A 16,286-nucleotide genomic window follows, 5' to 3' on the forward strand; every position below is an offset into this window, starting at 1 on the left:
GTATAAGATGTAGGCGAGTTAAGCCATTTAATCTCGTATTAGAGATAGAATATCCTAAGTAAAGTATATAAATATGTTTTGACTACATAGCCTACGTTAGTAATTTTTTTGTTGAGCAAATTGGAAATTTTTTATTTGTATTTTTCTGGGGTGGAGATTCAACCTCTAAAACCCTTCTGGAGCACTTATGTAAGAAGAAACCTTGTGTTCAGAAATTGGTCCGAACCCAACAGTCTACGCTTAGGTTTTCATCCTCCTAGTAGTCTAAAATTAAAACTTTGTCAAGATCTTTATCTTAATTTTAAAAGAAATAATCTCATATAAATTATTTTTTACTATCTGTAAAAATTGGGTGCCCCACCATCTAGCTGTAAAAAACAAAACAAAAATTGTTAAATACTAAAAAGTGTAATTGCTTTCACTATATTTGTCCATATATTGTTTCAGCAAGGGCAGACGGCGCTTTCTATAGCCCAAAAATTGGGTTATATTAGCGTGGTTGAAACATTGAAAGGTGTAACGGACACCCCCATTTCACCAATTTCTTCTGCTGATGAAAAGTACAAAGTCGTCGCTCCAGAAACTATGCAAGAAACTTTCATGTCTGATTCCGAAGATGAAGGAGGTATTTTTGAAAAACAAATCTATCTTTATAATATTTTTCTTGTTTCTTCAAGCATTTATGTGAATGTTGGATTTTTTCTGTTTTACTATTATAGTAATGTTTTACCTTTCGTGTTTTGTGGTTCTCTGAATAGTAATTGTTTTTTTTCTATTCTTTTAACTCCTTTCGATCTTATATTTTATGGAATTTAATTATCAGATTAAATTGGTGAAAGTGATTTAAATTGGCATGAATTTTCTTATAAAACTAACAAAGTTTGTTGTGTGGCTTTGATTAAACAATTAACCTATTTTCACTAACTCGAGGAACAAATAAATATTACTTAAAATGAGGAGCCACTACTTTCTAGTTGTAAAATTGTAATATGCATTTCTTAGCCACATTTTTAGAATAAATGAAGATAATGGCATCAGTAATTGAAGGAAATAAATATTATGAAATCAGCGTTAGTTAAAAAAAAACGAAGAGAAAAGTCAACTGTAACTTTAAGATTCAAAAATTAATTGATGTATTTACCCATTCATTACTAGATTTGTTTAAATTTTACTATTTCAAAAATATACACTTTTAAAGAATTCAAAAAGCACGCATCATTTGAATTTGAATACAAAACAGTTTTATGGGATACAGAAATTGTACTACATACATTTTATAAGATACAATTTCTAAGGATTGCATGCCAAATTTTAAAAAAAGAAGTAAGAGCTTGCATATTGGTGATGACCCAGTTTTGTTTGTGAAATTTCAGTAGATTCTTTTTTTGATGGCATAAATTTCTAAATAAATCTTTAGATCTTTTTAGTTAACTTTTTTTAAAAAATTATGTTATCATTTCCTGTGTATTTCTTCGAAATTTTCACAATGTCAATGCCTAATGCTTGCTCTGCTTTATTTAAAAGTAGGAGGCACTTGCACTCCAGTATTATTAGATTACTAATATTACTACTATATTTATTACTATATTTTAAAGGTACATTAAAACTCATTACAGTGTATAGGAAGAATTAGAATTAAACGTCGTATAAATGGTTTATAAGATTATGATTATTAAAAATTGTCGCCGCAAGTTCTAAACCAAAACCTTATGATTTAAAAGTAGCCCACGTGCTAAAAAAAAAATTGTGCTATCCAAAAGGAGTAAAGTTATAGGCTTAAAACTTTCTCATTTTTGTTATATTTAACTTAGTAGAAAAGTAGGGGTAATTGGGGAGAAATAACAAGGATTAAATAAGAAACGTAATAAGGCGTTACCTCACCATGGTTAACAATACATTCTCTAATTGAACGAGTTAGCCAAGTCAGACAATTAGCTCTTAAATTCTTGCAACGTGAGTTCCATCACTGTTTTATTGAAAGAAAGCACCAGCCATTCTTACTTCAGTGGTTTCAAAAATGGCCTTAAGACCTCGTCGATGGAATGATGAACATTGAAATTGTTTTGCTCAAAACCAGAGATGGTCTAAGGGCACCCATAACTAAACACCTTATTTTCTATCATTTCACCATAAAAACGGAACTCCTCACAAAAGATAAAAGATAATTCACTAATGTCTTCCTTGGGAAAACTGTGCCTAGCTGCTTAATGAGATCGTGTTCTCCGAAAGGAGTCAAGTCCAATTGATGCTTTGTCACGCAAAAAGGTTCACTTGAACATAATACTATGTTTGCAAAAGTATACCCACACTTTTTCAATACCACATGATAATGGCCAACCGTCTTTCCTTAAACTTTGATTCTCCAATATCCAAGTTGAATTAAGTTTAAGTGGAATCAAATTAAAACTTTGGAATATTTTATTAAAAAGGGAGAGAAATCGTTGCCAACTTCATCAGTCATTATTTATTTTGGCAAAGCTTTTGATATAAAGAGTAGGACAGGCAGTGAAACATATTTCTTCAAAAATATGTATCAAGTATAATTTGACGAATATGATTCACAGTCTAAAAAATAACCTAGCCCCCAGGTCGAAAGCTTGTTACAAAACAATAAAATTTAAACCTGGAATTGACTTCTTCACTGATTATTAAATTATCCATACGAAATATATTTTGTTTTATTAGTTCTTATTACCACATTTTGATAGACCTAAAACTTCGAATGAGATTTACATGTTTCCTTTAATTAATTGAAGTGAAGTTAATTTACAGGTTCCTAGTTGCGGATACAAAATTTTTCTAATAAAACATTTGAATTGGCGGAAACAGTTAGGAAAGAATAATGTTTCTATTCATTTGTTCTCTCTCTGTTTATGTGTTAATTCATCCTGTTCCCTTAACGTTTTGTACTTATTCTATGTATCACCTTCGTTCACCGGGTAAAATGATTCCTATTTTACACCCTGGTCTTTCTGTGTATAAAAACCCAAACATTTTGTTTGGAAGTGTATGGATAATTCAATTTAATGTTTGTTTGTTTTTTAGGTAATTATTGTATTATTTTTTTGAAGTTTGTATTATTATATTTCATTTTAAATAGGACTTCACAAAAAAAAGTCAAAATTTTACAACGTTTGACAGCACTTAAATAGTTTCACTTTAACTTTTTCTTTCTTTTTCTTATTTACATTAGTGCCGAAGATAGTAGCATTGCATCCATTTTTTCCTTTTTATTCTTTCGAAAGAGGCTTGCCCTCTCCTTCTTATCAGGTAAGGACTGACGAATACGGCGGTTAGGAACTAATTACATTCATTTATTTCGGTATTCAACTCCACTTTTCATCTTGATGTACTTTATCTATTAGTTCTGGAAGATTAATTAAAATAATAAATGCAAAGTAGGCCCGCCGTGCCAGAAGTCGTAGTTCTCAGTTTGAGAAATATTTCAAAGTTTACCCAGGGTTGTGGAAGCTTAATCATACGGTAGCTTATAAAATTTGAATTAAATAAGCAATCAGTTAGATGCATTTCTGCCAATCATTCCCTGAAGTCTTTCGTTACTGTAGGTATAATTATTATATAAAAAATACTATTATTCGTGCAGTACGCAAAATATGCGTGAGTGTAGTACCTATACACTGTTTAAGTTATGTATCTGTAAGCAATAAATTAATGAAAAAAGTACTAACCAACTCCAGAAGGTTTACTGGAGAGCACTTATTCCTAAATTAACAAAGTAAACAAAAATATAAAACACGTGTTGTGGTGTGCTTTGGCACTTAACAGCTGCGCACTTTGCTTGTGTGTGATTGTCATAGGCGATGTCCTGGGGCTTGAGTATGGCTTTACACCTGCCCAACCGCACGTCTATCTACCGTACTTCCAAGCTGACTCCATGTTCACTCGTAAGTTCACTCGTAAGTGCACAGTTTTTAACATACTTCTTTTACAATTGACTATCACGTTTGTTTTTTTTGGAATAATAACGATAATAAATTCATTTGATTTAACTTATTTAACCTTTATGTACTCCACATTAATATTTGTTCATAAAGTTTAATTTAATATGTTAATTCACCAACATCCTTTAAAATGTATTGTCACCTTATACGAACCTGAGAATATCTATTGTAATGTAGTAATTTTCCATGCTACAAAATACATGTTTTAATTTAATGAACATGGCGCAAGCAGAATCTCAATTCATGCCAAAATAGAATTGCGTAGGCTGCACTAGTCGTCAAGAGGTGGCTCTGATCCAACATCGGATGATTTGTCGATTGATTAATTACCCATACAGAAAAGTTTTCCTACAACTCTGTCAATCACATACTGAAGTTGATTTTATGAAATTTAGTAAAACTGTTCTTAGTTTAATTCTTCTGGGGCGGAATTATCTTTGTGAAAACTTCCACAAGTAACTAGTAGAGTCTACGTAATTATAATTCATCTGGAATTCAGGTTCTGCAAAGAAAAAAAAGTTTACTTTTATTTGTTTTAAATATTTGTTAATCAAGTTGTTAATTAAGCTGTTATCTGGAAAAAAAAATTAAATTAAATCAATCGCCAAACTAAGAAATCAACAAATTATAGATTTGCTCAAAATAGTAAAACTTTTTTTTAAAAAACAGATTTTTCAATTTTGAATCATAAAATAGAGCAGTCAAACTTTCTTCACCGCATCTTTCATCATGAGGGTAATATTAATTGGATTTTTTACTTCTGTCAAATCACTACACATTTTATCTCAGTTCAAACATGATCTTACATATGAAAACCTTGTATTTTCTTCTTTAATAATATTTGTATTTTTCCATTACGATTAAAATTTAAGAATTTGAGTAACATGTTATCAGACGAATAGCATCGGAACATCAGTTACTTTGATTTCTTTTAATATAAAAATTGCTTAATGTAGTTTCTTTTATTTTTTCCGCTTTTCGCGCTTTACTTCGTCACACGCTTGTCTGTAAAAGATATCTCTGTTCATCGGAAAAGAAATATACATAAAGCTGTCATTTTGTATAGGTTCCTCTAATACACTAAGTACCGGTTAAATTTCCCACCAAAATTACGAAAGTTTCGTTATCAGAAACCAACTCCTGAATGTTTTCGGCACTTTTTTAAATGCGAATGTTCAAGCCTAGTTGCCTTTTCTAGAAAAAAATATGTATAATATTCCTTCGGTAATCTGAACTCTGATGAAATGTGCATGTGATTGATGACGATGTGATTATACCATAAAATGCCTTGTTTGAGCAAATGATCGCAATTTAAAGATGGAAGCACGTTTAAAAACAAAATGTTTATTAGATTTATGTCACTTTAAGTTTTAAACTCTGAATTCTCTAGTTTCTACCCTTATTATGGTTCGGACTGTTTTTGTCATGTCTCATTTATACTCTTTCTTTTCAAGTTACCGCTTATCATTTACTGTTTAGATGCTTTTTTTTTCCTTTCTTTTTTCCATTTAACATTTATAATAATGTAGCATTAATTATATGCATTCCATCGTTTGGTAAATGCTCTGGAAATCTCAAACGAGTCTCTTATAAAAAAAAAAAGAAAAACAAATAAGAATGTTTTAAAAATAAATTAATGCTCAGTAAAGAATGAGATTGATATAATTAATACATATATTTAATATCGCTTACATGTATTAAAATAATAGCGGTTCTTACTTTAAGAAAACTATTAAATTATGTGCATTGACAAATTTCTTAAGAGTGAGCATGAGTTAAACATTTTAGAAGTTTTATTTATTTATTATTTTTTTGTTAAAATGTTCAGAAAAATAATCATATTAATCTGTAGAAATGAAAAATCATTGATCAAAAAATATAATGTTTGCAGGGGAAGACACTATGCTTAGCGAACAACCATATCATTATTTAACAGTGGACGAAATGAAAGGATTAGGTGATGATTCCCTACCAATTGATGTTACCAGAGATGAACGGGATAATAGAGACAATATGGGTGAGTTTTTATGTGTGTAGATAATCATTCATTCAATTCTCTGGAGTTATTTTCATAATTAACTTCTCCATTCCAAGTGTGCAAATGGATCATTCTATATTATCCTTCACGCTTGTAGCTAAATAAACGGTTAAAAAAATAAAATAAATTAAATGAATGAATAAATAAAGTGAAACTTAAATCAAAGCGCATTTTTTAAAAGAGACATTGAGAGTTAAAAGCTCTAAATTATTTGCAACTAAATTCTACTTTTCATCATCTGCTAGTACATGGAATGCCAAGCGTTCTAACATGAGCCGCTCCCAAATTACCCAATCAAATTCTATGCCATAAAAGCCTGTTCTAGGTTTCCAACCAAACCTCAGCAATGTTACTTTGCTAGGGCCATTTTTTAAAGGACTTATCGTTCTTCATCTATGTCATCGCCTGCATTCTTAACGAAATTTAAGGCAGATAGCTTCTTAAATATCCATCACCCAAAAGTTGCCATTTAAAAAAAAGGATCCCAGTTTGGGAGAAATGATGCAATTTGATTTGTATCTTATGTATTTTTTTTTTTTTTTTTTTTCAACAAGTAGATTATTTTTGTTCTAAAAGAACTAAATGGGCTGGCATTTAAAATCCTCAGTAAGCATATTTAGTTCAAATTCAGCGCAGTTAGTTAGACATTTAAATTCATGTATGTAGCTGTCCTTAAAAAGTGTTTTGTTCAACAGCTGTTTTCGTTCTCATGGAAGATATTTTTTCTTTCTAAAAAATAGTAACTGGTTGATTTAATTTGTTTTTTTGTTAAAATTGACTATAAGTTAAATAAAAATTTGTGAATGTTGTTATTAAATTTAATCCAAGGGCGGTCGTTGAGCCTTCACTTTAATTTCAACTCTGTTTCAGATAAGTTTTTTAAAATTATTCTTTAACCTAACAAATAAGTTCTAGATTTCTTTTGTAGTAATTTTTTAATCTATTTCATCTTTGATTAATTTTCATTGATAATATTATAAAATGTTAATCAGCAGCTTATGTTACAGTTTGCGACAGCTTTCATTGTGGTCTTATGCTCTAGTTTCTAAAACTTATACCTTACACATTTATGGAAGAGAGTTTTTTTAGATGGTCTCTTTTTTTTTTGAAAAAGTAAAGAAAGAGTTTGTACTTGTGCTCGTTCAGAGAAAAAATTAAATAATATTTGCAAGTTAGATTGGAGAGGAGTTTTTGTAAATTTTGTTGTATTTTTTCTAGAAATGTGATTTGGAATTTCTATAACTACAGCGTCATGAGAAATTTGATTTTAGAGCTAATTCAATTACTAATCACCCTTAAATAACTGAGTAGCTCCTTAAAGGAAACATTTTACTTAACTTAATTCAAAATGATAACTGAGCTTTGAATTCCAGAAGTTTACAAAATGGGTCTGCCTTCAACTATACATCGAAGATATGATGCTATTTGTTAAACACAATAAAATTTGTTATTCTTATATTTTAAAGAATGTTAAAATAGTAACATTTATAATTGGAACAGCATGCATTCAGTTAGAACACCGTTATTGTATTTTGTATTAAATAAATCATTTTGCTCATAATATGAATTTTTAGTACTTACGTACTTTTAGTTACAAAAAATAGAAATCAAAACTTTTAAGAATATATTGCATACCATTTATATTATTTTTTGTTTGTTGAAGGACCTCCAACAGCTATCGATGATACTATCAGCCCCCAGCACATCAAAGAAAGTTACAGCCAATTCACTGCTACTGATAATGTTGATATTACCAAGCATCCTCTTCATATTGGGTAGCTATTTTTTCTAAAAGCTATTAATTCATTTTAAACATTAGTTATAAGAAAAGCTGGAAAATTGTGTGTCCTTTTTGATTTGTAAGTAGCCCCTCTAAAATTTGAAATAAACTGTAATGAAGATGGGAATCCTATTTTCTTCAAAGGGTTTGGGGAAAATCAGAGCCCTTAGAAGTTGTGTAATTAATAAAATTCGAGATTAATCCTTGCTTAATGAATTTATGAACTAGTTAGAATCAGTTACCTCCAACTCAAGCAGCAATTATTTTTAACATTATTTGATTGCTGAGTTACGGAAGAGATTAGTTGGCTCTTTTGATTAGTGCAGTGGACTCAGAGCACAAAGATCTTGTATTCAGCTTCTCTCAGATTTTATGATTTTCATTAGCCACTTTTACCTCACTATCCGGTGATGACTGTTAATAACAGTCTGACTGGAGGCCAGAAGTTCATTGAAAAAGCGCCTGGCGTAAATTACTTAGATGATGATGTGCCTTAATTAAAAAACAAAACAAAAACAAGTGTTAAAAGGCAAATTAAACACTTTTTTGTTATACTTTTAAGGGTAGGTAATTGTAGAGCTTGATCAGTTGCAAAACTTATTCCTTTTGATAAGAAGAAAGCTTTTATGGCAATGTTGGCATTTCTGTCTAACTTATTACTTACTAATATTCAAGTATCTTTAAAGCATTAAAAGGAAATCTCTGGTTAATCCCTTTTGAGAATTCAAGTAAGGTACCATTAAGAACTCAGCCCTCTTTGATATAGTAAAAGTAATATAGTAACTTAATCGTCTGTTACTTACAGGCGGTATTTTGCATTCTGTACCAAATTAGGTGCATGGACAGCGGGTACTATTATATTTTTCCATCAAATAAGTGACTACTCGATGTGGGAATCCCCTACTTACTAGTCTGCGCAAATAACCACAACACCAAGCCTTACCCTTAAACCTTCTCTCTAATATATACATCTTTATTCATTACATTATTTGTATTTATACTTATAGTTTTCTTTATGAACGCTAATAATCTATTATTCTTTTGTGCTTGCAAATCCGTAGGAAATTACAATGGAGAAAGTGAGTAAAAATATGCTTTTTATCAGTCATAATTAAAAACCCACTGCGTTATTCTTTTAGAACTAATTGTATACTTGACTATGTGTACGAAAAATAAAAATTTTTGATTAAAGTATTTTGGAATAAGACGATTAATGTTTCATTTCAGGAACACTGTCATAATCACTATTGTTTTCTTGTAATTGTTTAATTTTTTGAGAATTGACGGTTTTATCTAAAATCTTCTCAATAATATGAAATTCTTGTTCCAGTTTTCTAGTAAGCTTCTTGGTAGACGCTCGAGGAGGTGCAATGCGAGGATGCAGACATTCTGGTGTACGGGTAATCGTCCCGCCTAGAAGAGCTCCAATGCCGTTAAGAGTCACTTGTCGTTATTTGAAACGAGATAAATTACCTCATCCGCCCCCATTAATGGAAGGTGAAGCATTAGCGTCGAGAATCCTTGAATTGGGTCCAGTTGGAGCGAAATTTCTTGGGTATGTAACGAAATTTACTACAAAAAAATTTGAAAATCTTTATTTTAAAATACTTAATTAAATAAATTTATTTAATTTTATTATTATTTTTTTTTGAGCAGACCTGTCATGATTGAAGTTCCTCACTTTGGTTCTCTACGTGGTAAAGAAAGAGAGATTGTAATCTTACGATCAGACAATGGTGAATCGTGGAGGGAGCATACATTTGAAGCATCTGAAGAAGCTGTACATGATGTTCTTAGCCATAGTTTTGAGAAAGAAGGTATGTAAAATTTAGAATCCATTAAGCGAACTATTAGTATAAATTTTGTTAACAATCTAAATATTGAGGAAGAAGAAACTAAATCGCCAAATTTAAAAAAAAAAAAATTTCTAGTGAAAGTACTGCAATGCTTACAAAGTGACCAGGGCTTATACCTTATGATCATTCTGTTGAATTCTTGTTGAACTTACAGGCTGAAGTGAGACAAGCTTTTCGTTTCGAGAAAAATGAAATGAAATGAATATTTAAGTAGTTCATTTTTTAGAATAATGTTTCATAATTTATTATTTATACTATCATTTAGCATTCCGATTTAACTATTCAGTTCTGATTTTTGTCAAACTAAGAATTTCAGCATCAATGCTTCTTAATGTTAACATTTGATAAGTGAAAGAACTGCACCGATTCCTTTTGACTTAAAATGATAATTGCACTCATGAATCTATTTCTCATTTTGTCAGAAGAGGTAATTTTTAGGTTGTTGTTGGTTTTTAGAAAATCTAATTATTTTATATTAACGTAGCACGGCAGACTTCATCTACAGGTGTACAGTCATATGATTTTTTGTAACTGCTCAAGAATTTATTGTATCCTCCTTCTAACTCATTAATTTAGAAGATTCATCATTTATAAATGTTAATTGCAGCAAGTTAAATTAAGGGTGTTTAAAAAAGATTTTAGCTCCATCCAGACCATAAAATTCCAAAACAATCTAGAACATCTGATATAATCAAAACACTTTTTCCCTTGTATAGTAAGAGATAATTACTGTATAAAGTAAGTAAAGTTTTGTCAGGCTTGCTTGACATCCAACTACCGATCAAGTATCGTGGAAGAAGGAGGTTAAATAACATACTTTATTAGTTTTTGTATTATTCCATTAAAGACAATTAAAGGCCAAAATTGAGAATCGAATCACCCAAATATACTCAGCTTTGTAATCCGCTCTTATAACCGCTCTGCCACTTAAGCGCTGAAAAAAAAGAAATTTAGGTAGACTGATTACATATGTATGCAAATATCTGTAAGTATAAGAATCTATTTAACTTTATTTTTATTATTGTTAAAACAGAATTGAGCGGCCTAACAGAAGATGGTGGACGTACAACACGTATAGTGACCACCGAATTCCCACAATATATTGCTGTTGTGTCAAGGGTACGTCAAGAGGTGCATGCTATCGGCCCGGAAGGCGGTATGGTATCATCGACAGTTGTACCACAAGTACAGGCTGTATTCCCGCATGGAGCTCTAACCAAGAAGATCAAAGTTGGACTGCAGGTAAACGTTAACCTCTTCAAACCGAGGAAAAATGCTCATGTGGCATCACTTAAAAAGATAACAGTAAACCACATACCAAAGAAAAAACGTTTTTCATTAATTTGGTGAGATGTTTGTTTCTTGTGAACATTTTTGCTTTTATTGGCATTATATAGAAGTGAGTACAAAAAAAAAATTTGTTTAGAGAACAGGGAAATTAATCAAAAAAGGAAAGAATATAACAAATTTCTCACCTAGTCCAGTAATATTTTTAAAAAAATCTAATTGTGATTATCTAGTCATTTTGATTACTTTTTATTTTATTTTTTTTATGTGATAATATCAAAAAAAAGTAAAACTAAATCGGTAGATTTAAAATTAGTATTTCTCCCACAAAAGTAAAATTAGAGAAAATTAAAAAAATGAAATTGTGTGTAGATTTTTAATTTTAAATGGATTTTACGTGTTATGGTGTTCACAATTATCTTTCTATTTCTCTCTCTTGGCCTTCTTTATCAATTAGTAATTTAATTATTTATATTTGAGTGTGAGTGAGTTAATTAGTTGAATTTAAAATTTTATTTTTAAAATTAGAAAAAGTAAATACTGAATTCTTGGGAAATAAAAATTGCTTTGGCAATTTCAAAAGTAAAAATAAACTGCTCTTATTGCCTTTGCTGGTAAAGTACGAAATATCTGTTAAAACTAGGTCTCGAAAAAGACCGTTTTCATTGAAATATTAACATAAATATTTTTTGTTAAAGAGTAAACGAGCATTGCATGAGTAGTGCATGCTTTTTTTTTATTTAGCTAATTATTATATTTGAAAACTCTTTGCACAGATAATATTTGACTTATGATTTGTCTAAATTTTGAAAAATATAATTAATTTTTCATTGCCTGCATTCTGTTCGCTATCAGTACCAATAAAAGAACAGTCAAATCTAGCGAAATTTTGTTCGTAGAGATGTGTAGTTTCTGATTCATTAAATGCTTTTTTTTCCTCAACGGACAATCGGTCAATAAACCACAAAAATTGGATAGTTAGTTGCTCTTAAATGTTAATTGGTCGGCACAATACTGTTTTTAAGTTTATCTGGAATTAGGAAATTAAAAAATGTTTCAAAGCACGTTCGATTAAATCCTGAAAGATTAGATTTATTTAAAAATTTCTTGAAACAAACCGTTAGTAACATAACTTGAATTTGAAATGAGAAATTTCATTGAATTGAGGTTTTGCCAATGATAATTCGGTATAATTTTTTTTAAATGTTTAGTGCATGTCTGAAAAAAAAACCAGCTTTCGATTGTTTGTGATCAGATCAAAAAAATTGTAAAAATTAAACGTCAAGAAGTAAGGCAATTGTGGTTGAAATACTTCATAAAAACATAATCCAGCTTGTTTTCTTATGAAGGTTATTGTTAATATTTCTTTTTGTTAATGAAAGATTGTTAACTAAATTCTTTACTCACCAGAAAATCGTAAGTCACATATCATCTGTATTTTAAATTTCACTCATCAAGTATTTTATCTTCCTAATTCAGTTTTTAAGTAGATTAGATTTTTTTTTTACCCTCAGAGCATGCTACCATTAACAAAACCTAAATAAATTTGATTCATTGAATGAGCGACTAAAATTTATTGTATTAGCTTTTAGTTTTTTGTTTTTTTTTTTTGTAATATATACTAATTTTTAAATTTCTCAATTGTTGAACCACTGGTGTTGACTACTACTTAAAATTTGATGATCTAAACTAGATTTTTTCATATCTATAAATACATATTTACATATATAATGTGCCATAATTAACTGCCATTTTGTTGTAATTAATTGTAAATAATTATACAAAAACAACGAGAATTTCTTTTAAGAATCTTAAGATAAATAGTAATTCTCTTTATAAAAACATCATGGTATTACAATTTTCTATTAATTCAGTTCAAATAAGAATTTTTATTATAGTTCATTTAATTAGACCCGTACATTCTTTAGATTATTCGAAGTTTTATTTATTTTATTTTACTTTTTAACTTCCAAATGATGTTACTCGTATTTACAATAAAATAGTTGGCCAGCTCTCGGATTGAAGAAGCTTTGTATTGAAAAATTAAATACCTCTTCATTTATACTTCATTCATCAGATACGTTGAAACTAATATGAGTCCTCAATTTTAGATTTTCATGCATCTATCTTAGAGCTTTCTGATAAAAAAAAAGCTAACCATTTACAGAAAAATTTCAAAGCGATAGTGTGCATATTTAAAAATAGATTTAGCGATTTAGCTCTAGATTTCATAGGGTGTTTTATTTTATTTAAGGCAATTATTTCATCATTGTATAATGTCACTTTTACACATCACAATGTTATTGTTTGTTGTTGTTTTTACTCATACTTGTAAAATTACTGTTTGCTCAACTGAACAATAGCTTCTTTAAAATATTATAGATAAATATGCAATAGTTAATAGATTTTGTTATTGATATTGTACTATAACAGCGCCTGATTGTACAATTTTACTTGATGGAAATACAAACTATTCCCATTTCAAGATATGTAAATCTTAAAACCTTTAAAGCAGGATAAATTATAAGAAGGCAGAATAAACTTGGTTGGCATTCGAACTTTTAGAAGTCTAAGAAATTTACAAGAGGTAAATGTATACATTTGATAGCAATTTGCTTTTTCAAAAAATAAAAAGAATTTTAGATAAATTTCGGGAAGGATCAAACTAAAATAAAAATACTTGTAAAAGACGATTAAAATGCCTTTTTTGTTGTTGTTGTGTTCATTAGACAATCGCATTCGTGCAATTATCATGGTACCAAGACATTCGTTTAATTTACACAAAATTGCCGGAAAAAGTATCAACACTCGTGGCATTGCATTAACGTTGCTAAGTGTGTTCAAGAGAACCAACCTTCTTCACTTCTTTGGTTGATTAGAGAAGTGTTATCCCATTAACCAAAATAAGGATTTACCAAAATCAGTTAACTGAAGAGCCTTATACCTGAAAAATGTATAATTTATTTTTATTTATTTATTTTTTAATTTTTGAATGTAGACCAATTTTGTGTGAAAACGTTTTTTAAACATAAAAAATATTAAGTCTTGGATTATACTTGTTCCGGTTTCACTCTTTTTCATTAGGCCATTTCTGGACTTGAGTTCTCCAGAGAATTTTATTCATTTTTTCCCCTTAAAATATAGTCGATTAAGCTTGAAAATAATTGTCAGTTTGTATTGAAAAGGTAAAAAATTGTGCCTTAAAAAGTGTCATCCCATACAAAGTTGAGGAATTCCATTGAATGATTTACAATTAATCTTTTTCTACATGTGAATAATATCAGAGATTTAGCATACCATTTTGCAATTAAGCAATTTACATTACCTGAAAATAACTACTTCGATTTAAATAGTGTCTTTGTTTTTAATATTTGCCAAGAATGTACTGAATTTAGTATTAGTATTAGTTTGAAAAAATTAAATTAAAATAAGTAATCTTAAACGTTAAATATGAATTTAAACAGAAGGATTAAGAAGAAGATTTCTGTGTTTGTTGATGTGAAGTCGGGATGCATCAAAATGTGACAAAAATAATGCGTACTCTATTCTTATAGTAAATACAATCAGCATAAGGTTGAAGACTTGATAATGTTTTGCCAAATTCTGTTTGAAATTAATAGCTTTTTGATTTTTTTAAAAATATTTTAGTTTGAATTGTTCTGCAACGTAATAAATGATATTTTGTTGTTGATCTATAATCAGATGTTCAGATATTTAAAGCAGTATTTATTTAAAATTTCTGGATAATTAGCTTTCGTCCATTTTTAAAATTGAAGGAAAAAGGACATGGAACAGTTCATCTGGAATATTGGACAAAAACAGTCTCACATGTCCACCGTTTAAGATTAAATATTCTTTTCACAACTGGGGTATCTGAAAGGAAGCTTAAGTTCAGATACCACCTTTAGTTCCATATTTCAAGCTTCCTAGCTGTAATACTGCTTATTACGTAGGCCTGTAAAGAGGACTGTTTACTTCTAATGACTTTTTTGTTTGACTCTAGTTTGTAATCACCGGTCATGCAATTTACTTACTTATTTTTCGACTTTATTTCGAAAGATCTATCTTCGTTCAGATGTACCTAGTTAATTGTAGAGTAAAATATCAAATTTTGGGCCGCTATAGATAATAGTCTTTCTCTCTATCAAATATATTACGTTAATTTTTAAACAGAATTTCTCACTGCTGTCCAAATATTCATTTATTATGTTGGATGTATTTACTTTTGCGCTCTATTATAGTTTGTTACATTCCTATTTCACAATACCTTATACAGAGCTCACCGTGGAAATTTTTATGCTTATTGTATATATTACATAATCTCATTTAAAATAATGTATAAAAACCCTTATACAACTATCCTGCGGGATAGATTTAAACAGTCAGAATCGAATATTTCATTACCGTGCTTTGATTTTAGTATTTGCTCAGTAATTATATTTTACTCAATATATTTATTCAGAGTTTGTATATTTATGTAGACAGTGTTTAAATTGTGTTCTCTCCTAATGCCTGACGATTTTGCAAAGCCTAGATGCCTTCTGCACACCAAATTGATTCCTGCACCTTTTTACAAATAACTGTAAATTTAGCAAAATGTAATACAGTTTTCTTCTGTGTATGGCTGAAATTATAAGATAAAGCCTTATCGTTTGAAAAAAAAAAGCATAATTTAAAACAAAAATAATTTGGAAATTTAGGCTAGATAATGTTAGTTTTTAAACTTTAATTATTATTATTTTTTTTGTTTGATTGAAACAGTTTAAAGTTTTCCGTAGTGCAGTAAATCACCTATTTTTACAATTATTTATTTACACATTACCTATTTCTTCGCTTCGTTTTTGAAAGATATTCAATGTGAGATTAAGAAAACATTGAAATCCTGCTGCCAACTATTTTATTGACATTTTAAATTTGGAAAATAAAGGAAGCTAGGCCAAAGCGATATCTCAAAATACATTTTCATTTGATTTTTAGTCACCATAGTTGATGATAAAGGTCTTAATTCTCATTTAGAAATATAAAATGAACTATAATAAAAAATTAAGTAATTTTCTATAAAATGAATGAACTCATGTTCTTCATTGATTAAAGCTAAGTATGTCATAATTTTTTTTTGTAACCAACATTGTTTTTTTTATGTTAACCAATAAATCAATCAATCCCTTGTTTAATAATGTAATGACCTAGAAGTTCATAAAGTGTTATTGTATCTAACATATTAGTAATCGTATTTAATGGATTTTGGTAAATTTAAAATGAAATGTTGATTCTAAAGACATTATTATGCAATTTGCTAAAGAAAAACAATGAAGTTTTTTGATAAGGTAAAGCATCTATCTAGAAATGAATGTAATTTATCA

General features: G+C 29.3%; 1 protein-coding gene across 1 annotated transcript in view; it reads left to right on the forward strand.

Annotated features, from left to right (window-relative positions):
- The window catches only part of LOC141451293 (uncharacterized), a 35,493-nt gene extending 20,011 nt beyond the window's left edge, over positions 1-15,482 (forward strand). The window contains exons 16-22 of the mRNA XM_074122565.1: positions 448-625; positions 5,854-5,979; positions 7,664-7,775; positions 8,842-8,859; positions 9,111-9,335; positions 9,437-9,597; positions 10,670-15,482. Of these exons, the coding sequence (XP_073978666.1) occupies positions 448-625; positions 5,854-5,979; positions 7,664-7,775; positions 8,842-8,859; positions 9,111-9,335; positions 9,437-9,597; positions 10,670-10,986 (1,137 nt within the window). The 3' untranslated portion in view covers positions 10,987-15,482. The remainder of the gene's footprint in view (positions 1-447; positions 626-5,853; positions 5,980-7,663; positions 7,776-8,841; positions 8,860-9,110; positions 9,336-9,436; positions 9,598-10,669) is intronic.
- Positions 15,483-16,286: the final 804 nt, after the last annotated feature.

Source organism: Rhodnius prolixus, unplaced genomic scaffold, assembly GCF_049639745.1.
Source record: "Rhodnius prolixus isolate KJV_2025 unplaced genomic scaffold, Rpr scaffold_8, whole genome shotgun sequence".
In the NCBI taxonomy this organism is placed as follows: Eukaryota; Metazoa; Arthropoda; class Insecta; order Hemiptera; family Reduviidae; genus Rhodnius; species Rhodnius prolixus.